The sequence below is a fragment of the Salvia hispanica genome, chromosome 6 (assembly GCF_029641045.1).
Source record: "Salvia hispanica isolate PSC_SH4W2 chromosome 6, Shi_PSC_v1, whole genome shotgun sequence".
NCBI classification, from domain to species: Eukaryota; Viridiplantae; Streptophyta; class Magnoliopsida; order Lamiales; family Lamiaceae; genus Salvia; species Salvia hispanica.
In genome coordinates, this window is record NC_142697.1 from 15,557,344 (window position 1) to 15,580,921 (window position 23,578).

The 23,578-nt window shown below is 34.9% G+C and overlaps 5 protein-coding genes across 5 annotated transcripts; 1 reads left to right on the plus strand and 4 right to left on the minus strand.

The window, feature by feature from the left end:
- Positions 1 to 1,164: 1,164 nt before the first annotated feature.
- LOC125204031 ((-)-isopiperitenone reductase-like) lies at positions 1,165 to 2,836 on the minus strand. The gene is made up of 3 exons (XM_048102568.2): positions 2,083 to 2,836; positions 1,813 to 1,992; positions 1,165 to 1,746 (listed from the first exon to the last, which is right to left on the minus strand). The coding sequence occupies exons 1-3, from the start codon at positions 2,455 to 2,457 to the stop codon at positions 1,369 to 1,371; spliced, it is 933 nt and encodes a 310-aa protein (XP_047958525.1). The 5' UTR covers positions 2,458 to 2,836; the 3' UTR covers positions 1,165 to 1,368.
- A 114-nt stretch (positions 2,837 to 2,950) lies between these two features.
- On the minus strand, positions 2,951 to 4,419 carry LOC125204032 ((-)-isopiperitenone reductase-like). The gene is made up of 5 exons (XM_048102569.2): positions 4,200 to 4,419; positions 3,898 to 4,135; positions 3,728 to 3,829; positions 3,477 to 3,656; positions 2,951 to 3,397 (listed from the first exon to the last, which is right to left on the minus strand). Exons 1-5 carry the CDS (start codon positions 4,217 to 4,219, stop codon positions 3,020 to 3,022), a joined length of 918 nt encoding a protein of 305 aa, XP_047958526.1. The 5' UTR covers positions 4,220 to 4,419; the 3' UTR covers positions 2,951 to 3,019.
- Positions 4,420 to 5,743: 1,324 nt separating this feature from the next.
- LOC148923276 (uncharacterized) lies at positions 5,744 to 6,208 on the plus strand. The gene has a single exon (XM_089061448.1). It carries the CDS (start codon positions 5,744 to 5,746, stop codon positions 6,206 to 6,208), a length of 465 nt encoding a protein of 154 aa, XP_088917574.1.
- Positions 6,209 to 6,842: 634 nt separating this feature from the next.
- LOC125205587 ((+)-neomenthol dehydrogenase-like) lies at positions 6,843 to 8,576 on the minus strand. Its single transcript, XM_048104620.2, has 5 exons — positions 8,414 to 8,576; positions 8,095 to 8,341; positions 7,696 to 7,770; positions 7,448 to 7,621; positions 6,843 to 7,361 (listed from the first exon to the last, which is right to left on the minus strand). The coding sequence occupies exons 1-5, from the start codon at positions 8,431 to 8,433 to the stop codon at positions 6,978 to 6,980; spliced, it is 900 nt and encodes a 299-aa protein (XP_047960577.1). The 5' UTR covers positions 8,434 to 8,576; the 3' UTR covers positions 6,843 to 6,977.
- A 110-nt stretch (positions 8,577 to 8,686) lies between these two features.
- Positions 8,687 to 14,680, minus strand: LOC125205586 (NAD-dependent malic enzyme 59 kDa isoform, mitochondrial). The gene is made up of 20 exons (XM_048104619.2): positions 14,533 to 14,680; positions 14,186 to 14,327; positions 13,598 to 13,694; positions 12,922 to 13,040; positions 12,672 to 12,839; positions 12,468 to 12,596; positions 12,041 to 12,101; positions 11,720 to 11,823; positions 11,556 to 11,639; positions 11,342 to 11,448; positions 11,133 to 11,226; positions 10,815 to 10,928; positions 10,588 to 10,653; positions 9,974 to 10,046; positions 9,796 to 9,882; positions 9,582 to 9,636; positions 9,418 to 9,489; positions 9,231 to 9,293; positions 8,961 to 9,075; positions 8,687 to 8,875 (listed from the first exon to the last, which is right to left on the minus strand). Exons 2-20 carry the CDS (start codon positions 14,315 to 14,317, stop codon positions 8,804 to 8,806), a joined length of 1,812 nt encoding a protein of 603 aa, XP_047960576.1. The 5' UTR covers positions 14,318 to 14,327; positions 14,533 to 14,680; the 3' UTR covers positions 8,687 to 8,803.
- Between the last annotated feature and the right edge of the window lie 8,898 nt (positions 14,681 to 23,578).

Below are 23,578 nucleotides of genomic sequence, written 5' to 3' on the forward strand. Positions count from 1 at the left end.
TAGAGTGAGTATTTTCTAAAATTTTGTTAACTGTTACTCCCTCCGTCCCGGCTAAGATGACACATTGCTTAGCCGGCACGGGATTTTAGGAGTTATTGGTTAAAGTGTTTAATTGAAGAGAGAGAAAGTGGGTGTAAGTATTAAAGTAGAGAGATAAAGAAAGAAGGATATTTTAATAGGAGTGAGAAAAAATGGTTGAGTGTATTAATTGGAGAGAGAAAGTTACCAAAAAAGGAAATGTGTCATCTTAGTTGGAACAAACTAAAAAGGAAAACGTGTCATTTTAAGCGGGACGGAGGGGTAATTTTTTCACTCGCTTGTATTTTTTTTTAAATGAATAAATAGTAGTACTATTAATTTAATGACCATCCTCTATAGACTCGAACCTGAAAATTTTGTCCTTAGATAGTCAGACACTACCACACTATTATTATCATACTAATAGTCTAATACACCACATTACTTATTAATGTTCCCACCCCTTAAGGTGTGATAGTCAGACATTACCACACTATTATTATCATACTAATAGTCTAATACACTACATTAATTAGTAATGTTCTCACCCATTAAGGTGTCTACAAATTACAGAGAATAGTCAATAGGCCCACCGATGGATATCCCTGGTAATTACCAAGAAAAAAAAAACCCATTTTTAATTATACTTATGTAAATACAAAAAATAGATTGAATTATAAAAATAGTCCCTAAATTTTGTTATTTTGCATCTTTGCAGTCTTTGAATTTTAAAAACATCTTAGATAATCCATGAGCTTTAATGTATTCACTTCTTTTTAATCGTTTGGCACTTTTAAAAATAGTTTCGAACTTAAATGTCCCCCCAAGCCATGGAGGATATTAGTGGGTACTTTTGTAATTATCAGTATAAATTGTGTAGAGATTGAGATTAACTAGGCATTAATTATAGTTTTAACTGGGATTTATTATTTTGGAATTCTGATTTTAAAATATTTTGAAATGTTTTACAGTATGATCCAATTGACCTTGAATTAATAATGTCCGTCCACACTTATAAAAGTATGAAACAGTTATAATATTAATACGGTGTTACATGTGCTGATATGCAATCTTTTTTTTTAGTGAAAGACATGCAAGTTGCAACTTCTACTATGTGAAATCAAGTCATTTTCACACGCTCAGACAAACATGAATGAACAATGTTTTTCATGAACAAAATCATCAAATCACACAAACAAACACAAAGTCATTTTCACTCTTTACAAATCTATCACAACAAAAGCATCAAAACCTGCTCACAAACAAACACAAAATCCTTAAGAAAAAAAACAAGACCAAATCATGAACAGTGTGATTGCAAGACTTCCACACGCGCACACTCACTATCCATCAAGTAGAATACAGAGCATCCTCGTAAAAAAAGGCGCCCGAAGGCCCTCCACGTGGCAGCAGCGCCACCCTGACCACGTTCTGAGCAGCCTCCTCGGCGCTGAGTGGGCCAAGATTGCAAGTAATATTTGTTCTAGCAAAGCCAGGGCAGAGGCAGTTGACGCGGATATCTGTGTGTTTTTTAGCCAACACTTTTGTGTATGCAATCAAAGCCGCTTTAGAGACTTTATAAGCTGTAACATGAGTAGGCCACTTGTTCTCCTCCAATCTCCCCTCTTTGAAGTCGTTGAGGAATTCTCGCACCACCCCTTCTATGCTCTCTTCCGTGAGGCATGCCTCGTTGCTCAAGACAGCTTTAGCGCGCTCATTCTGCAAGAGCTGAAGGCGCCAACAGAGTTAGTAGAGTTGAGAATATGAGTTTTGGTGTATATAATATAAGTATACCTTTAGGTGGCCTAATAAGGAGGACACATTGACAATAGTTGGCGAATCAGACAGTCGAAGGAGAGGAATGAAGGCTTCTGTTACTCTCTTTGCACCGTAGAAGTTTGTTTGTATGCACTCTTCTGCGGCCTCGTATGTCTGGATCAGAGTTGACCCTGCCTTGAGCTGCAGTGGCTCTGCCTGCGCAAACGAGGTATGAGTTGCTACTATTTAGTACTACCTCTCCATTTGCACAAAAAGAGTGAAAAAAGAATAAAGATATAGTACTACCTCTCCATTTGCATTAGCAAGGAGTGAAGCAACATCTGCTTGTATAATTTGTTGAATAATTGAAGCATCTCCCTCCAGTCCTATTCCTCCGATGCCTGCATTGTTCACCAGAATGTCAAGCTTCCCGTATGTTGTTGTGAGGAATTGGACAGCAGCAGCGATGCTTGCAGCGTCTACAACATTGAGTTGATGGAAAACCACATAGTCAGAAAGGCCAGAGTCCTTGAGGCTTTCCACTGCTTCAAGGCCTCTCTTCTCATCCCTTGCACCTAAAATTACCACAATTCCTTTCGACGCTAACTGCCTACATATCTCCAACCCGATCCCTTTGTTCCCTCCCGTAACTAATGCATACCGCCCACCTGCCTCCGCCATTGATACTAACCGTAATTTCCCTTGAGATGAGATGACACCAGATTCTCTCTTTGTTTTTACAATATATAGTGCTCATCAAACCCGGCAAAGTCAAGCTTAGGATTCTCATTCCAAATCAGTATGCCAATTTTTGCATTCTATATACATTCTATTATTCTATGATTGTATCATTGGAAGAAAGCGACAGCCGACCACATTTAATATTTATATTATGCACATACCTACAATTTCCTTGTTGGAAACATGGTGTAATGGGATGTAAACGCGCTTATGAGAGTATATTAATGTAAAGTCTGTTTTTTTCTAAATTATAAACAGATAGATTTTGATAGAGTAGAACATTCTAACAAAATTAATAAACTATAGTTTTCACTACATACGGCTACACCATTCACATCCATTCTTTTAAATTTTTAATATCCAATCAGATTAATTATATATGAATCTTGTGAAAATTAATAAGCGTCCAGTGATATGAAATGAGGATAACAAAGAAGTGAAGACTCCTACAAACACAATTATTAATTGTTAGTACAAGAGAAAAGGCTAGTTGGATTGTTTCTTAGAAAGACAAGGCATCGGACCGATGGAAGAAGGAACCCGAGGGGCCTCCATGGGGAAGCAATGCCATCTTGACCGGAGCTTCAGCAGCTTCGACTTCACTTAGAGGGCCTGCGTTGAAGGTTATATCTGTTCTAGCAAAACCAGGACACACAGCATTGATGCAGATATTGGGGTATTTTTGAGCTGCAAGCCAAGTATACGCGTTAAGAGCTGCTTTCGACACTTTGTAGGCTGCAAGGTGAGGAGGCCACTGCTTCTCTTCCAATTTACCATCTTTGAAGTTGTTGAGAAATTGCTGCATAACTTCATCTACTCTCTCTTCTGTTAGCCTCTCTTTGCTGCTCAACACTCCTTTCGCCCATTCGTTAGGCTGAAGCTGAAGATAAATGTACATGATCAATCAGATACACACACAATTTAATGAAGTGCTTCTCTTACAAAATGAAGATTAGTACCACTAAACAGCCTAGAGTGGAGGTGACATTGACAATTCTTGGTGAATGGGAGAGTTGCAGCAGAGGAATGAGGGCTTCTGTTACTCTTTTTACACCATAGTAGTTTGTCTCAATGCATTCTTCCGCCCCCTTCAATGTCTCGATAAGCTTTCCACTTGCCTTCGCGTGAAATGGCTCTGCCTGCCAGCCAAGTAGACGCGTTAAGAAACAGATATACGAATAGGAAGGAGAATCTTCGATTAGAAAGAAACCTGTCCGCCAGCAAGGAATGAGGCGCCATCTGCCTCAATATACTCTTGAAGCACTGAAACATCTCCATCCACCTCTGCCCCGCGAATTCCTGCATTATTCACCTGCTCACACAAATGCAAGCATCAAATACAAAAAATATTGAAATCAAGAATGATCACAGCTGATTTACCAAAATGTCGAGCCTTCCGAATCTTGACTTGATGAACTCAAAAGCAGCGGCAACGCTAGCAGGATCAACGATGTCTAATTGATGAAAAACCACATTATCCAATTCCTTAAGCTTCTCTCGAGCTTCAATACCTCTCTTTTCATCTCTTGCTGCTAAAACCACCACTACTCCTTTAGATGCTAGCTGCCTGCAGATTTCGAACCCGATTCCTTTGTTTGCTCCTGTAACCAAAGCGTACCTGCACCAATAATAAAATTTGTAAATATAATTCATTTAATTTCACTCAACTAAATCTTAACTACCTTTGTGTTGCATCCGCCATTGTTTTTTCCCTTTGTATTCTGTCTGAAACCAGACTAGTAATAACAAGCTTCTTGTTTCAATCAATTGTTCTACCTTTATAACTGTAAGGTTTGTCATGACATTTCGACCTTGACAAAGTATACCCCACAAAATTAAGTTGACAACAACAATGATTTTCCTATGGCAGTTTCTTGTTTCACACTTTTATTCCTTAATGCTCCAAACAGACGGTTTCAATTCTTCGTCATCAACTTAATCTTAATAAAATATTTATCCAACAAAATTGTCCATACTGAATATGGAAGGTCATTTTCTTTTTACTATGTCAACTTAATTAGTACAGTAATTAATTTCTGTCGAACTAAATATCGATCACATTGGTATTGCACAGTAGTGAGTGGGTGACTGCATGTGCCATTCTTTTATTTTTACTTTATTCTTGAGATAAGATGTTAAAAGCTGAGGAGATTCTGATTGTTTTAAAGATTATATGCTTTGCTTTAATCAGCTTATATCTCAAAAGGAAGGGGATGGATGAGGCGAGCCTATGCATTAATGCATAGCTGAACATTACAGTAAAAAGATATGGCGAGCACTACTCGTGTAATCATGTGCCATTGCTTCGATTTTTCCTGAAATAAAATTTTATTAAATGAGTAGAATATTTAGTTTTTAGTTTTATACTCAAATACAAGTATGAAATTTCCATTCCCCCCTGGGTCTGGAGGTGTGGAGTGTCTACATATTTAATATTGCGCATCCGCATTGCTGCTTTCCCTGAAGGGCGGCATCCATGCCGCTGGCGCGGCTTTGTGCTGTCTGCCGTTGTGCTCTTACCGCTGGCACGGTGCTGCTCGATGCATCGAGCACTATGCCGTTGGCATTTTTTTTTAAATTTCGAATTTTAATTAAAAATTCGTTTTTAAATTAAAAAAAATATTTTCTCACTTCCCAATAAATTATACTCCCTCTGTCCACGAAAATTCGTCCCGATTTGACCGGGCACGGATTTTAAGAAATATAATAGAAAGTGGGTTGAAAAAGTTGGATTGTGGATCCTACTTTTATATATTAGTTTTATAATAAAATGTGAGTAGGAATGAGTTAGTGGAATATGAGTTCCACTACCAAAAATGGTAAAAGTGAAATGGGACAAATTTTGGGGGACGAACGGAAATGGAAAAATGGGACAACTTTTGGTGGACGGAGGGAGTATCCGTTTTCTCTCCACTTTTAATTTTTTTTTTCAATTTATTTTTTCTCCAAAATTCACATTTCATCTATTAATACCCTCATTTCCACACAAAAAATTTCCCACCACACTACAGAATTCTCATCTAAATTCTCTCATCAATTCTCAATCTCTCTCTCTTACAGAAAAAATGTCCGGCTCCGACGATCACCCCTCCGACTCCGCGGTTGGACCACTAATGGTTCGATTCAACATCATTCCCTATTCCGGAAACGCAATTCTCGACCCCTCCTCAAACCCAAGGTTCTCAAATTCCGGGTGGCTACCGGCCTTACCCGGTGGACGACCAAGATGCCCCGATGGGCGATACGGTGGGCACCCGAACCTAAATCAAGAGGGAGCGGCGACACTCAAACTCCTCCTACTCCTACTCCTCGTGGTGTTCGTGTTCGGGGTCGTGCCGGTGACACTCACGTCCGCACCCCGTACACTTCGGGGGAGATGGATCAATTATTCAAAACCTATTTGGCAATCTCCGAAGATTCGGAGATTGGCACGAACCAAAGCGAGGATAGGTTTTGGTTCCGCGTCTCTCGCCGGTACAATGAAAACCGACCGAAGGGAACCATCGAGCGCAATGAGAGTATGGTGCGCAATGCCATCTTCAGAGTCAACGAAGAAATCCAAAAGTTCCAGGGGTATTACCTCCAGGAAGAGCAGTCGGCGGGTAACAAGAGCAAGCTCGACATCATCAGTGCCGCCCTGGCAACCTACCAATCCCAATATTACAAACCATTCAAGTACCTCAACGCTTGACAGGAGGTGCGTGCACACCCGAAGTATAAGGGAGGTGTATCATCCTCCTCCAGCTCCTCCAACAAACGGTCGGGTCGATAGACCTATCCGACGCCGGCGAGGATGAGGTGGCTAGCCAACGCCGGAGCTAACTTGGGTAGCCCCAACGCCGGCCCGAGCAGTTCCCAACGCCGACCGCAAGGAAGGAAACAGGCAACAGCCAATCGCCGTCGCGCCGCTCCTGCTCCCTTTGTGCCACCTCAACCGCCCACCAACTCGTTGTGGACCCTTTTGGCTCAACTTAATATGGCCGAGTCTCACATGTCTCCCGAGCAACTTGAAGCACATCGGGCAATGGTACGAGGTCTTCGACACACATTGGGGATAGGCCAGAGAACTAGTCTTCCACGGGGGTATTTTTTATCCTTTAATTATGTAATTTTTAATTTGTAGGATTTTAATTATGTAATTTTTATTTTTTTTAAATTTGTAATAGTAGTTTGAGTATTTTTAATGTATTTTTATATTGTAGAAATGTTTTTAGTAATTGAAGTATTTAAATTAAATAATGGAATGGTGGAACCTTTGAGTATGTCCTTGCGGAAGAGCATGAGTGTGGGGGTTGTGCTTTTAGAGAAGAGTAGGGAGTAAAAAATTAATAAAAGTGGGTCTGGGCCCACATGGATGGGGATGCTCTAATAAAATAAAGACATCAATTGCCGAGGGTTACATGACAACAATGGTTGGTGTAAAGGTGCAAAACATGGCAATGACAGATTATAACAAAAATTTATTCCTCAAAAGATGAGATTTCCTTCTCATCAAAGAATAAGCCGGAAGGGCCATCATCTGGCAGCAATGCAGCCATCACTGGACATTCTGCTCCTTGTTCCACTGTCCGCACCCCCGTGCTGTAGTTGAGGTCAGTTTTAACATATCCCGGGCACACGCTGTTAATCCGGATATCAGGTTTCTTCTTGGCAAGAAGCCTCGTGTAGGCGTTCATGGCTGCTTTCGAGACTGTGTAAGCAGCAAGTAGCTGAGGCCATTCTTTGGCTTCTAAACACCCCTCTTTCATGTCTCCCAGAAACTCATTCACCACCTCGTCGATTTTATCTTCTGTCAGATTCTCGACGTCCTTGAGCACCCCTTTGGCCCACTCGTTGCCTACGTACTGAATCAAGGAAGACCAATCCCAAGCAATAAACACAGGACAAGACCATAATTGGAAAAGAGTGCCTTTAAAAGATGCCAAGTTACCTTGAGCTTGCCTGATGCAGATGAGACATTGACAATTGTTGGTGAAGCAGAGAGATGGAGTAAGGGAAGCAGTGCTTCAATAGTGAGTTTAGCGCCGTAATAGTTTGTTTGCAGACATGCTAATGCTAACTCGTAGTTCTCACACAACAACCCTTTCCAATTTATTTGAGCACTCTGTTGTCACACACAAAAACAAACATAGCCTAAACAAGAAGTTCCAAATCCACATTGACTCAAACCGGACTTACACCACCACCAGCCGCAGACGAGGCTCGGAAAGCATCATCGTCGAGCAGGGTTCCACCGATCCCAGCATTGTTAATCTGCCAAACCAAGGTGACCTCTACTTACTACATAGCTCTCACATAATGAATATTCAAACAATTGGGGCTATTCAGTTTGCAAGATTATATCTCGCGATCAAATATCTAGTGTGTTTGGTTCACGAGAATGAATCTCACAACTCAATCCTAGATAGATAATCATGTGATAATTAGTCATAGTCAATCCCTTACGACTAAAATAATCTCACAATTCAATCATAGATTATATTTTGGTACTATTTTATCTAAGAAAGCGAAAACAACCTTTAACGCATTGAATTGTCAAACAAGAAAGTGAAAATAATGGGTTGGAATCCATGTTACCAAGATATCAAGCTTGCCGAAACGGGAGTGAATGAATTGAGCGAAAGAAGCGATGCTTGGTTGGTCGGTTACATCAAGCTGATGAAAGATGACAAAATCAGAAAGGCCAAGCCCTTTGAGTTTTTCAACAGCTTCGAGGCCTCTCTTCTCGTCTCTGGCTGTCACCACTACCGTCACGCCTTGTGACGCCAGCTGCCTGCAAATCTCGAATCCTATCCCTTTGTTTGATCCTGTAACCACGGCATACCTGCATCACAAAGAAATTCAGATGAATGAAGTAAGCAGTATCCTCTAAGTGAGTCAGTGAGTAGTTAATTACTTGGTTTTTGTTTCCGCCATGGATGGGATGGGATGGGATGAGATGAGATGAGAGCTCAAGCTGCCCCCAATGTTGATTTTATTCGGTTGAGATCGAGGTGATTTTTTTTATTCATCAATGCGATTTTTGCTATTATTGTGTTTGTTCTTTTCTTTTTCCAACCCAATTCTTTAACTTCTTTCAAAATATTTGCTTCTCAACATTTAATTTTATTAAAATACGAATCATACGATGCACTAAAGGTCAGTGATGTGTGCGTCTGCTTGTAAAATATTTCAGCTGTCAATAACAAAGTAGATACGTGTTAAAGACTAGTTTGTTTTCTTACAATGGCCTGCAGAGTTCTGCATAAATAATCAGCTAAAAACTAGTAAAACAAAGGGAACAGCGTCACTTTTCGTGCACAAGAGGGCTGTACACAGGAAACCACATGTTCTCCTTCACATACTTGATTGTTTGTTCCTGCATCCCACATAAATTATATCCACGTTACATATTTTATTTTTAGCTTTAGGAAAAAATAAGATGCCTAGAAGATGAAGTATACCTTTGACATGTATTTCAAATCTTTGGGGCCCACCTCGCCGCGTCCATCAGCCAAACCTTCAGCAACTGCTGCCCTCACAACTGCAGCTCCAACCTCAGCTGTGATATCCCGTATACTGACCACACAAAACTATAGATTCAGCTACAGTTCAATAATAGGTATGTGAACCGATAAAAGGATGAGGAGCATGGAATGTAGCATATTGAATTACTTCAACACAATATAACAGTGATTTCTCCTCACTGAGAGGAACTTGATACACTTACATACCTATCAATGGATGGATACAGGATACCCATCTGAATTTCTTCGTCTGTGATGTATGAAGCAAGGCTGCAAGAACAACCCCGATTAAGACATTTGTTCTGATTAAGCATTGTGAATATGCAATCATTGTAATAGAAAATGGGTTACGATAGTGAATAAAGATCAAGCCCAGCCAAGTTCTTAATCTTACCACTCTGCAGCTGCTTGCAGCATATCGTCGGTTATTATACGAGCACCACAGAGAAGACTTCCCAAGCCAATTCTAGATATGCAGAATAACCAAGTTAGAAATCATAACCTCCAAAATAGTAAAAGATGGAGGAATATTTCCTGTCAGCCATAGTAATAACATACCCCGGAAAGAGGTACATGTTATTTGCTTGATTCACATGCCCTGTCTTCCCATTCCCTGAAAAAAAGGAACAAATTGGCACTAATCAAAATACTACTACTAAATAGTGATATTACTATGAGCCCATCCTCCACCACGAAAGACACTGGAAAGAAACTAATTCAACCAACTATCATCGACAATATTATTAAGGGCTTCCACTTGCAAAGACAATACCTAGATCAACATTATTAAAAGGGCTTCCACTTGCAAAGACAATATTTTCGCCAGCATGTTTAAAAGCCTCCTCAGCAGTGCATTCAGCTGTGTACCATAAAGCAAATACAAATGTTTATCTCTTCATGCCCATCAGGTATTATGAGTTTCAAGAGGGATTGAAGTAGCAAAAACAAACCATTTGCTGTAGGATTAGACATTGCAAAAATAGCTGGTTTGGTGGAGTCTGAGTCTTTCATGGCCCTTAGAATCTGATTACATGATCAAATTAATAAAAATAAATCAATTACTTTTAGAGCATTTAAATAGCCAGTAAAGACAAACGGGAAATGAATATCTACTGAATTAACTTTGATAAGGATAGGCTCAACACTTACATACAAAAAACGTTAAAAAGGTATCACGTTAAAATATATAAGCAGAAAATGAGTCAGTATTGGGAGGCCAGATAGCAAATGTTAAAAAAATTAATACGCTTCAAATGAAGAATGCTCATATGAAGCCAAAATGAATGTGTCCACAGGAGTACAATGAAGTAATGTGATCCGAGTGAAACAGAAGGATTTATGACCTGTAATGATTACAGGTTTTCTTGTAATAAAACAGTAGATGCATTATAAGTTCTCGGATCGTTTTGTCAAAGAAAGATTGACCAAGTGGTCTCTTGAGGAGAACATTGCAGCCACATTTCAGATACAGGTAACACACACACATACAGGCATGCGCAAAACATAGACAATCTAAGGGTGCATGAAACACAAAGGTAAAAAGTTCTAGGAATCGTTAATCAACCTCTTCGTTAAAGACACCACCAACTCCAGATAAACCAAGAAGCACATGTGGCTTAACCTTTTTAATCTGCAGATGATTAGAATGCTAAAATTATAATCTCGATGCAATAAAATTCTGCTGGTGAAAGGTAAAAATAATTAAGAGTGGTTATTCGGTATTCTAGCTAACAAGCCAGCAGTTCCTCTCTAGAAAATATAAGGGTTAGAGAATTTTAAGAAAATACTTACCACTTCAAGCAGACTGGAACCCTCGCAAAGTCCAAATTCTTTAGTCTCGCCTTGAGATTTAGCAAACGGAGTAGCTGCAGGATCAATGCATTTTCTCTCTTTTGTTATGAGACCCTGCAAATGTACAGAGTGAAAATTCTAAGAGAAAGCAGAAACATCTAGACAAGACTTCAGATGAAGATATTCACTCTCCCATCTTTCTTTGTACTATTTCCCTATCCAGCAATGACTGCTTAGTCTACTTTACCAGTCCATTAAAAATTTAATATAACTTTTCACCCCCCAGAGACATTTGAACTTAGAGATTTGAGTTGGTACATCTTTGTCAAGAAGGAAAAAATGAGGATCTGCATGTGGTCCGGCCATTCTAGAAACAGCCTGTAATGCCATCTTGAGAACACCAAGTCCTGCACTGCAATGTCAAGTTTGGAATAAGAAAATAGAGAAACAACTGCCAACAGACCATATACTTTTTCAGAACATTGTTTATAGACACATGATCCACTAAACCAAAGACCCTAAGCTACCTTCCAGCCCCAACCACAACGATTTTTTGGTTTGCAAAATCCGTCAAAGGTCGTCCTTGTGCTCTAACCGAACCAAGTAGCCCAGCCAAAGCAACACCAGCTGTTCCCTGTACTTTTTCGAGCCAGGCATAAGAACATCAGTTCAAGCTTCACTTTAAGAGACATCTTCTTTTAACCTACTGTTCTTGTGGTTATATAAAGTGGAGTAGTTTACCTGTACGTCATCATTGAACATGCAAAACCTCTTGCGGTAACGTTCTAGTGTCTCAAAAGCCCACTTCATTTGAAAATCCTCAAACTGTGTAGTTAGTTCCAATCATAAATTGTAAGTATGCATTTCTACCAGGATATCTTTAAAAAATTTCAGAATAAAACGACCTGCACAATAGCCTTTGGCCAACGTGCATGAACAGCTTCCATTAACTCATCAACAATCGCCAAATATTCATCGCCTTCCAGCCTATGTTGTCTGAGCCCCAAATCTGTAAAAAATGTTCAGGTAAACTAAAATAAAACTATAATTACAAAATTTTCACTTTTCTTGACGCATCAATTCCAAAAGTGAGTTAATTACTTGGAAGCATAGTAAGGAAATTAGATTTAGACGCAGAGCACATTGAAGATAAAATTACTTCTGGCAAAAAATATATAATTAAATGACAAAGAAAATATAAGTGAGCTTAACAAAAGTCAACTCACAAAGCCTGTCTGCAAGTAGCTTCTCATTGTTTGTGCCTACATCAAGCATAACTGGCAATATCTGAACAGCAAATATAAATAAGAAAAATGTAAGACTCCTACGACAAAATAACAGCCAAAAATCATAAAGCATAGTCTCTGACACCATACTGTGAATGATATCATATTGTGGTTATTAAGTATATGCTGACTTCTGTAACATGAACCAAATATTTTTAGCTAAAAGGTACTGTCAAATCACAAATGCATATGCAGGTGGACACTAACTAACATATACTATAAAAAAGGTTCCTGCGTAATGGATGCTCATTAAGGATTTGGTGTCTCTGCATATGTAATGATTACTTGATATAAACTACTATGTATGTGAACACCAAGTCTCCTCTCATCCATTTACATATGTAAACAAGAGGTATGTTGGACATACTCTTTGTGGATTGATACCAGCAGCGGCAACATACATGTCAAGTTTCCCAATTGGAATACCTATTCCCTGAACTCCAAGATCACCAAGACCAAGAATACGACTACCATCTGTCAGAACAATCATATCAACCTGCATAAAAATCATGTTAAAATTACTCTACTCAAAAATTATACAGGCAAGATTACGTTAAGTTTGACATGATACCTGCTGTGCAGGCCAATTATAGATCATCGACATCATCTCTCCCTTATCTTTGGCACTGAAATACATTCCACGTGGACGCCGAAACAACCCGGAATAGTTTTGACATACCAATCCTACTGTAGGAGTATATATAGTCGGAGCAAAATCCTTGATATTGTCTATCAGTACCTTCAAGGTTGAGTGAATACCAGCAAGTTAACTATTTGCCATACTTTTATCATCCATAGAAGCTGTGGGTCAGTAAACTTACTCGGTAGTACAGTGTTTCATTTCTGTCATGGAGTCTGTTCAAAATTCTCCATTTTGCAAGGGAAACAACATTATCTGGTTGACCTTGGGTATTTTTTTCCAGAGATCTATATGATTCCACTAATAATACCAGAAAGAAGAAAAGAGAAGTTTAAAAGTCAAAACCCCTATAACTAGTAGCAAAACTAACCAGAGATTACATGAAAAATTCAATCACCCCAAACTCCATACATGAACAAATAACACCTGCACAGACTCAACTTATACCAGAAAAACATAACTAAATTCAGCTACTAGATTGAGTAAAAGCCAATTCCTAGTGTTATCATGTACCCCAAACTATATGGTTGGAAAGGGTAATGCATATGTAAATATTGTAATACTCCAAATTCTTTTGAATGGTGCTTAATTTAAGGTTGAAGGAACTTACTATGCACAAAAACAAAAGTTCGGGTAATATTCTCTACTAGACTATGTCCTAATCAGCTAATCTCCCTCTACAAATAAAAGAAGGTGTCCTAATTTAAAAGAGCAAAAACAACATCGGTTAATCTTTCATTTAGAAGCATTGGTTGGAGGCAACTGCAGTAACAGAAAATGAAATGAAGAACAAGCAGTCCAAATGAATAACTATTTTACCAATTCAAAAGAGTCAAGACACAGAATTAGTGACTTACTGAAACGGTCATATTGCTGCTCAAATGATATCACTCGTGGTGGAAGCAGACCACGTAGTCCCAGTCTATCTCTTTCCGTCAACGGGAAACCTGTGTCCTGATTGTTTCGAATTTTAACAGTTACACCTTGTCAGCATTGTATGATTGAGCATGCTCCTAAACCAGGAATGTATGAACTATGTCTACTCAAAGTAACAAAGAAACGTCTCAAGTGACATAGGTTTTTAGCAACTCACTGCAAATACATTATTTTCCAATGACAGCAGAACTTAGAATACATTACAAACAACTGTTTATTTGTCCACCTACTTAAATAAAAGCTTACAATCAACAGAGTAGATCAAAAACATGAAACTGTATTCATTTAATATTCCACAGTGAAGGCTAGCACAAACTCAAACAGTTCAAACATGATCAAAAACAAGGAAAACAAAATAGATCTCAAAGTCAGCAAAAACTCTCTGAAAGACTGAAACAGTGAGCGGCTAAACATGACAAATTCGACCAAGTCCAATCGGATCAAATGACGTCGGCAACCGACAGGCTCAATAGCAAGCTAGAAAACAAGTGAAACGGATAAGACGAGACCTTGTTAAACCAAGGATCGTGGAGAATATCAGCGCCGCGCTTGTGTACAATACACGGCCCGGGTATCGCCGTCGACATCCGCCGCCGCGACTGGCGGAGGCTCGACGCAGCAGATCGCGCCACTCTCCACATTCCTAAGCTCCTGAAATCCAAAATCGGAGCAATTCAACCAAACTATAACTCAACTGATTCTCCACACCTCCACAAATTGCCAACAATGTGCGTGCAAACATTTATATACACAAAACGAGTCAGTCAACTTGTATCAGAATATCAAGTGCGGACAACCATGAACATATATATTTAAATACATCATACATATATAGATAACGGAATTTGGAATTCACCTTTTTTGCTAGACTGAAAAAGGAGATTGCGTTGAAAGAGGTGATTGTTGAGATTGAGAGTGAAGACTGAGACGCGAAGTAGGCAGTATCTGCCCGAAGAAAACGGGCAGGAATGAGAATGAATTGTGCTTGACAATGAAAGGAAAGAGGGTAAATCTGTCATTTATAGGGTTGAGGAGTGGGCCCAAACGCGGCAACCAGTAATCAATCGAGGGTAGCACTTGTTCATTGGGGAGGAGGTATCAATGAATCAATGTTCCCAGTTATTTTTGGAAAAAACTGTATTTTAGCTATGTCTTAAAATTACTTGTTGCAAAGATATTATTCCATTTTCTTCAATACATAAAAATATTTTTCAAATCAGTGTCAAAATTACAAATGTACGATAGTAATTTTTCAATATTATAGTTACTTACTCTACACGCTTTCAATCAAGATACATTTTTTAAAAATTCTGCCTTGAGTATTCTATCAAACTTTTTTTTTAATCTTTTATAAATCTTTTAAAATTTTCGAATTTTGTGTAAATTATTATGTACAAAGTTTTACTCCTGAATCATCTAAAAAAATGTACTATATTTTTAAATAATATTTAGAGAATATAGCTCCTTTCAAAAAAACATTGTGTTCTACTTAACGTGGATGGTGTTATAATTTCAAATAAGTAATGTAACTAGAGTGTTTTAAAGTTATAGTAGTACTATTAATTTACTACAATTGCAAATTCAGTGGAAATTTTTGCAAAATCGACAATCAACCATTTTCATCATCCACCAAACTAAGTTCTGTTTTATTTAATCGCTGGGTTCCCTTTTTTAAAGGGAAAATGTTTTAGGTTAGAGTTTGACTTCAGTGACATTTGGGATATATTTTACAGTTCCTTTTAGTATGTGTAATTAATTGTTTGAGAAGTGATTCCATAAATTATTAATTTGAGTTCCATAATAAACAGGTTGAAGGATCAATACAACATAACCTAATAATAGTTCGAGCTTCGAGGTGAGCAAATGTGATAATTTTATTTAGTTTGTTCAGTGTAGATGCATGCAGCTTTATCGAATTCATCACATAATATGTTGTGATGATAAAATTTTGATAAATAAGTATTACTACTTCTCAATAAGATATGCACATTATTATAGCCAGTGACAAATCTAAGTGCCAGTTGATATGAAGCTGGATATAAATTTTATATGCTCCTCCCCTTCCGTTTGCTTCCAGCATCATCTTGAGGAAGAAGGAAATTGCTCTGTGCTACCTTGGATCATTTGTTGCAAGTCCAAGCCATATTAAATTTAAGCCTAGCACTTAAGAGTTCAAGTTGCCCAACTTGGTATCCAAACCAAATTCAAATTCCGCAAATTCCATGTTTGTTTGAAAGATTGGAGAGACGAGTTGAGAGAATCGAGAGACAGTGAGGAGATAGAATTGAGGGTAAATCTTTATGTTCCATTTAATTACCAAATGTCATTTAGCTCCCACTAATAAGTTAAACAATGTCATCTATTCATAAATAAAATGACTTTGTTAGATACAAAAGCTTTATTGATATATCATACGAAGGGTTCTTTTTTTTTTTGGAACAATTAAAAATAAAATCAAATTTCATAATTTTTCTAAAATTATGATAAAAATCAGATGGTAAAATTTCACAATTTACCTTTTTATTTTATTGCAAATAGTACTTGGAAACATTCAACATTATTTTGTCACTTTCCAACATTTATATGCCAATTATTACTTCTGAGCATATGCACTTTTTATATTTTAGTACTTGTTTAACCACAAAATTCGTGGATGTATTTCCATTATATCTCTATGGAAATGTGAAAAGCAATATTCACTAATTTCCTACTAATAATTCCTTTACCCACCTTTTTTTCATTTTAGAAACAAAATATAATTCTAAACCCAGACTCATTTTAGCTTAATGTACTATCAAATATGATTTCACTCCAATTATTTACACTAAACTCAAATTTAAAATAATATTCTTTATATTATACTTTTATTACAAACAAAATTTGAAAAACCTTTTGGGTTTAAGTTTAGTGTAAACCTAAGGATAGGCAATTTTTTCCCAAAATTCAAAAATAGAATTAGTTCTGGAGTACTATTGAAGCTAATTAACTATCTCTATTTTAAGTTTTAATGTACCCTTGGAGATGGTACAGGTGGAGGTTTCACCAATATTCAACAGAAATAAGAGCAGGTTTCAACAGATTCAAAGTTTATTAAAATAAAAAAAAAATTAAAAAAAAGAACCCAAAAAACAGATTATCGTCAATTCACAATCAAAGCTTGTTAAAGAAGTATTGGAAAAGGATGGCAATTTTTTGGCGGCGGCGTATTCGATTATTCGAATCGACAGAAAAAGTCAGAACTAAAGGCGATCGAGCAATAGCATGGATGCATCTTATGCTCTTGTGTATCCATTCTTTTTAAGGATGGCAGATCTGATCTTCAGTCTCTTCTCCACCACCATTGATAATACCATCTCAAATCAAGACTTGTATTCACCCGGTACATTAATCTTTAATTATGCTCCCTTCGTTCCACCTTCACCCTACTCACAGCGACCATCAAAAAATGTTTTGGCAGGGCTTAAAGATGAACAAAATAGAACGAAGATGAAAATTGCAATGCAAACAATAATAAAAATCAATTGTAAGTCAGAGTCTAGAAAAACCTTATTTCTACAAGACATTGCATACCGGCTAGTGCTATCAAATTGATGCATTATCCTTAAAGATAAAATGACTTCTTCGTAACATGTAGAAACACTTGAAACCGGAAAATTTGAGCTGCATTCCGTAAATCGAGCAAATAAAGTTCTAATGCTCTAAATGAAAAATGCAAAAGAACTTTGAGTTAAAGATGATGAAGATGTAGATGTGTAGTGTGTTTCCATCCCAAAGCTTATGTCTATTTATAGGCCAAATAATGGAGTTGAAGGATCATGAGCATAAAACCAAACATAAGATCATGGAGGTGAAAAGCCAAATGACAAGCAAAACACAATTTTGCCTATTCATCCATTCGTTTTCAATAACCACCTGTATTCATATTGTCTCTTCTCTTTGTTGGTAATTGTATTAAAACAGATTGTTTTTTAGAATGACTTGCATACTTCTCATCTTGTTGTTCAATATGTTCCATTTGTTTGGCCAAAATTGTCTGAAAAAACCAATCAGAAATGCGCGAATATAAACCCGTATTTCCTTGCAAATCAGAATCCATGTATCATACAACAAATCCTTCGAAGAAAAAAAAAACATACTACTATCAACAATTATCATCAACCAAAGAGATCAAACAACTTCTAACACTTTACTGAAATTGTTGTGCTCAATAAAACAATGCAGTTGGTAAAATGAAATTCAATACAAGAATCTTGCTCAAGATGCTGAAACAGAAACTTCGCTTCGTCATCAATCCATTGCTGCTGATGCCTTCCACCCTTCCACATCCTCAATAGAAAAAGTGGCTTACCTATATAAAGCAATTCTAGTACTAGTATTTTTATAAGGGATATTGGCCTATATTATGGAACTTTTTAAAAGTTGGTTTTTCCCACTTAACTTTTAAATTGGTAAATAATATATTGAGCTTTACATGAGTTTGTTACTTCCACCAGCGAAAAAATTTCAGTTATAGTAATGGATTTAAGACCAATTATGGTGATTGTGATTTAAGAAAAACTATCGTCAAAGATTGAAAAACTTGAAGCTCTCGAAGTTGTTCTCGAAAAATTACGAATAAAAAATCCGCATTATGATATTATTTGCCGAAATTATTTCGCCGGTGGGAAATAACAAACACAGGTAAAGTTCATGATATTATTTGCCAATTTGAAAGTTCATGGGAAAAACCTAACATTTTGAAAGTTCCATGATATTAGAGGTCAATATCCTTTTTTATAAAGAGAGAACATATTTTTTTAGTACATCAACTATCCCAAATGAGCAAAATTTGGTTCTCAAAATATCTTTTGAGCTATAAGTTAATATCAATTCAATTCCTTTTTGGCTATTTCCAATATTTTTATGAACAAAGTACCCTTAAGGCCATGAAGGACAATTTAATCTATTTATTCTCTCATTTTCATTAAAATATGTTTCTTTAAGTATTCATCCACTTTCTTCTTTCTTCTAATTTATTTGGGATTAAGTTTAATAGTTTCGAATACTATTATTATTAATATATACCATACCTTATTTGAATATTATGATATTAATTTTTAGTGCTAGTTAATACTTTTATATGGTTACATTCTCATGTATTTAGATAAATATTTTATTTAATGAATCTCGGAATTTTATGAAACTGAAAATTTAAGTTAATCATAATATATAATATATATTACATTGAAATAAAAATTTAATATAGTAGAAAAAATACGATTCACGAATAGTCAAAGGAATAGATATGAGAACTATGAACAATTTTCATTAGGGGTGGCAAATCGTGCGTGTTGTGTCGTTATCGTGTCGACATGATAACGACACGATACGATAACAACAAACACAAACACGACCCGTTAAGAAAACTCCAAACACGAACACGATCCACTACCCTCAGACACGAACAAGACATGAACCACTTCGGGTCAACACGACACGATAACAACAAATATATGACACGACACAATAACAACACTATAATAATATTATTATAATATATAAATATTATTTCTTATATTAAATTTTAAATTTTAATTTTAAAATTTTAAAATAAATAATAAAATAATACTATTATAATATATTAATATTTTTTCTTAACGTGTAACACGAACACGACACGAAGTTTTCATGTCCTTATCGTGTCGACACGATAAGGACACGAACCCAATAAGCCTTGACACATATCGTGTCGTATTATCGTGTCGTGCCAAAAATTGTCAGCCCTAGTTTTCATGATATTGTTGTAAATGGCCTAATGATAATATTAAGACACGACATTGTGATATTAAACAATTGATAGCAACTATTAATTTTTTATTTAATTAAACCATCTAAATTAATCATATATTCATCTATGAATGGCATTGTCTTTTTTATTAAATTGTTTATTAATAATTTCAAATTTTGAACTAATTTTTTTTTACTACAATTACTACATAAGAGTAGATAAAATAAAACTTAGCTTTTTGAATTATTTAAGATTCTGTGTATGTTAATGAATTTTAATTTATTTTTAATTGTCAATTTTGTATTGCACTTAAAAAATAATATATTCTTCTGTCAGTTTATGTATAGCTTTAAGATTGAAAAATTAATATTCCATCTAATAAATTGAACTACTTTTATATACAGATGTTTTACAAGTATAATGTTTACATGTTTTACACTTAAGTTATTTTACTATTAATGTTAAATATTAAAATATTACAAATAAGTAAAACTAACGTAAATAATTAATATCAATAGAATATTAAAGTCGTTAAGATATTTTTATTTTGAAATTAAAATTAGAGGAACTTTTTTAGCACATCAACTATTTCAAATTATATAAAAATGAGAGGATAAATAGATTGAATTGTCCTTCATGGCCTTAAGGGTACTTTGGTCATGAAAATATTGAAAATAGCTAAAAAATAATTGAATTTATATTAACTTATAGTTAATGAACTTCAAAAGATATTATGAAATATTACGAATCAAATTTACTTATTTTGGATAGTTGATGTACTAAAAAATATGTTTTCTCTTTTATAAATATGCAAATACTACAAAGAATAAATTTATTAATATTGTTAAATCCATCAGCTCATCAGCTCAAGTTTTTCTTTTTTTAGGAGACCGGGAGGTCAACTTGTTTATTTTATTGGAGGTTGAAAGGCACATATCCACTATGGCCTATGCTATAAATGCAAATATTAATGTTATGACTTGTATTTGTGGTAGTTACTGCAGCAAAAGGCGATTTATTCATCTAGCGGCTTTCACATTTCGGTCCGACATCATATGAGGAGGTTCAATTAGGGTACGTAGTAGCTCGTTAAGGAGGAGGCTTTAACCCACTAACCAGAAGTTCATCTCTCAAGGCCTCATATTTATGCCTGAGAGATGGAAGCAACTACACGACAATAGTGGAATTCGAACCCAAGCTCATTACAGCAAGATCTCCCCTTCCATTGTCATGCTGAGAGTATTTGTGGTACTTACAATCGCATAGGTACAGTACAAACTTTAGCTATCACTCCTTCTATACGACTAAACGAGGTTTGTATACTGATTTAAGTAATTGTTCTCAATTTTCATGGTATATATAATCAAATACATACCACGTCTTAATGCAAAGCTAATACCAATTATTGAATATGACAATCTAATGGATATGATCACTTCCACATTGCAAACTGTTTTTTAAATTATAATCAACAAAGGGTGTTCTAATTAATTTACCCACCTTCGGTTAATATGAGTCACAGTATTGGGCCTTATAGTTTTTTAGAATTCTAAATAACTAACTACACTTAAATTAATAATGAGGAGTGATGAATTGTCAATTCATCATTTAATTATAATTAAACTAATTTAAAATCATAGGATTTTAGAAATCTTGGAGTCTAAAATTTGTTACGTGTAATTTTCATTTTTATTAATTAAATTGAAAAAGATAAAAAAAAACAACCAAATTAGGGTTTTGGATGAAAATGTCAATATAGTGTTTTGAATATATCAACACAATGCTTTGTGAATGTCAATACAATGCTTTGCGAATGTTAACACATTGCTTATATTGACATTCTACACGTATTATATTGACATATTTTATATATTATGTTGACATTTGTTGCTTTACGAAAAAATAAAAAAAAAATTCGATTTTTTTTTCAAATTTTGATGTCAGAACATATGCAAGTGAAATCTCGTTAGAATCCTTATGAAATTATATTTAATTTGATATATGTTGTGTGAAAATATAATTTAAATTGAGAAAGTTATGCGTTTTAAAGTTATGGATATTTTTCAAAAGTTAGTTATAACTAATTTGTTGTAAATTGACTTTAATATCCTTATTACGTTTTTTTTTTATTATTGTATTGACATTCTAGGACTGATAATCTAGGCTCTTGATTTGAATATCTAATTGTTGTTATTTAATTGTAGTTAGCAATATAACACTCTTCAATTAATAACTACTATCAAATCTAGTTTATCCGATTTAAAAACAAACGGCCAGGAACAATTTTTACGCGATGACAACTAGCTAGCTATTGTAACAATATTAATCAGAGATATTAATGAAAACTGAATTTTGTTAGTTATAACTAACGATTTAAAAATATTTCAAAATTTTAAACTCATATTATTATAGCATTAATAAACAATATATAATCATCCAATAAGTTGAAATAATTAGTTGTGCATCTATTGTGGATTTACCCACTTTCGGTTAGGATATGACCGCCAATTTTGGGTGCCTTAAGTGCCATGTGAGATACCTTAAAGGCTTAAGGACATTTCTAAATATGGTCTTTGTTATTGAAAAAATGAAGATGGCACGGCGTTATAAGATTTTGTCGATTTTAAGTTATTGTTAGGTGGCTATATTACAGCAATATAATGCGATTTATCCCACTAAAAACCTATGTTTCAACTAGAAAACTAACTTTCAATTTGGCTAAATTATACTATTTCAACTAGAAAACCTATGTCTCGAGTATTATACTATTTGGAAGCCAAATTATACTATTTCAACTAGAAAACCTATGTCTCGAGTATTATACTATTTGGATAGGTTTTCCATCATCCACAAATCCACTCTTAAAGACAGAACTAGATACCAAATTATAGCTATCCATTTTCTTAATCTTATAGTTAGAATTAATTTACAACTAATTCAATATTTTATTCAATAAAAACTTTTTCATTAAAATTTTTTTTTAAAATTATAATTTTTTAATTTTTTTTATTCAATAAAAACTTGCCGGAGTAAATAATGAACTAAATGAAGTATGTTATAAAGTAATTTTGACATGTTATTGAAATACAGTAATGATACAACAAATTTTAGTGTTAAACGTAAGCGGTAGTAATGAACTATATTCAATAAATAAACCAAATGAACACTAGTAATGAAGTAAATATGACATTTTATTGAAATACAATGTTAACTGTATTAAACGTCAAGCGGTAGTAATGAACTTATTACATCACTCAGTCATGTTATAACTTTATTCCATTAGTTTATTACTTCATTATGTTAGTTTATTACTTCATTCCATTAGTTTATTACTTCATAACACATTATGACATAATTATCTTTCATTTGAAGTAAATTCGGTATGTAATGAATGCGAAAAATTACTTCATAACATACGTTCATTTAGTTCATTATGTAGTGAATATAGTTCATTATTTACTCGAACAAGTTTTTATTGAATAAAAAAATTAAAAAAGTTTTAAAAAAAATTTAAAAAATTAAAACGAAATTCAAATTAAAAAGAAAATTATTTATTGAATAAAATATTAAATTAATTATAAATTAATCCTAACCACAAGATTAAGAAAATGGATGACCCAAATTTGGTCTCTATTTCGGTTTTTAAGAAGAGTTCGACATTGATCACAACTCATTTTGATAGTGTTAGTAAAATACATTATTACCCTCTAAAATTTGACTCACATAATTATTTTCCTTATTTATGTTATCATAATTAAAGTAATTTAGGTTATTATAATTATTTTCTTTATTTATGATTTATTGGATCAAACATTTAGTTATGATAACTCGCAATTTTATTTAGCTAACAAACACAAAATTAAGATAAAATAATTAGTCAAAACTATGATAACTATCATGATTATATCATATCTAGTCGAAACATAACATGACTACCAAATGACACCTCATTTCTAAAAATGTTAATGACAAATGGAGATAAGATAAGTTCACTATTTCCTACTTTCAAAAATAGAAACTTTTGAAATGGGACATGTTTTAATTCACAATTGCTAAAGTAAGAAAGAATAATCGGTAAAATAAGAGAAGATGAAGAGAAAAAGTAGTTGAAATAGAGTCAGTGGTTACAGGGTCC

Coding starts and splice junctions, on each gene's coding strand:
- LOC125205586 (XM_048104619.2), bottom strand. CDS start 14,317: ATGTGGAGAGTGGCGCGATCTGCTGCGTCGAGCCTCCGCCAGTCGCGG. Junction 10,047..10,587: donor GTGGTGTCTTTAACGAAGAG/GTTGATTAACGA, acceptor TCATGTAATCAG/ATTCTAAGGGCCATGAAAGA. Junction 9,294..9,417: donor CTGCAAGCAGCTGCAGAGTG/GTAAGATTAAGA, acceptor TTGTTCTTGCAG/CCTTGCTTCATACATCACAG.
- LOC125204032 (XM_048102569.2), bottom strand. CDS start 4,219: ATGGCGGATGCAACACAAAG. Junction 3,657..3,727: donor CATTCCTTGCTGGCGGACAG/GTTTCTTTCTAA, acceptor CTTGGCTGGCAG/GCAGAGCCATTTCACGCGAA. Junction 3,398..3,476: donor CCACTCTAGGCTGTTTAGTG/GTACTAATCTTC, acceptor ATTTATCTTCAG/CTTCAGCCTAACGAATGGGC.
- LOC125204031 (XM_048102568.2), bottom strand. CDS start 2,457: ATGGCGGAGGCAGGTGGGCGGTATGCATTAGTTACGGGAGGGAACAAA. Junction 1,993..2,082: donor TTGCTAATGCAAATGGAGAG/GTAGTACTATAT, acceptor TCGTTTGCGCAG/GCAGAGCCACTGCAGCTCAA. Junction 1,747..1,812: donor CCTTATTAGGCCACCTAAAG/GTATACTTATAT, acceptor TGGCGCCTTCAG/CTCTTGCAGAATGAGCGCGC.
- LOC148923276 (XM_089061448.1), top strand. CDS start 5,744: ATGCCCCGATGGGCGATACGGTGGGCACCCGAACCTAAATCAAGAGGG.
- LOC125205587 (XM_048104620.2), bottom strand. CDS start 8,433: ATGGCGGAAACAAAAACCAA. Junction 8,342..8,413: donor ATGGCGGAAACAAAAACCAA/GTAATTAACTAC, acceptor TTTGTGATGCAG/GTATGCCGTGGTTACAGGAT. Junction 7,622..7,695: donor CGTCTGCGGCTGGTGGTGGT/GTAAGTCCGGTT, acceptor GTGTGACAACAG/AGTGCTCAAATAAATTGGAA.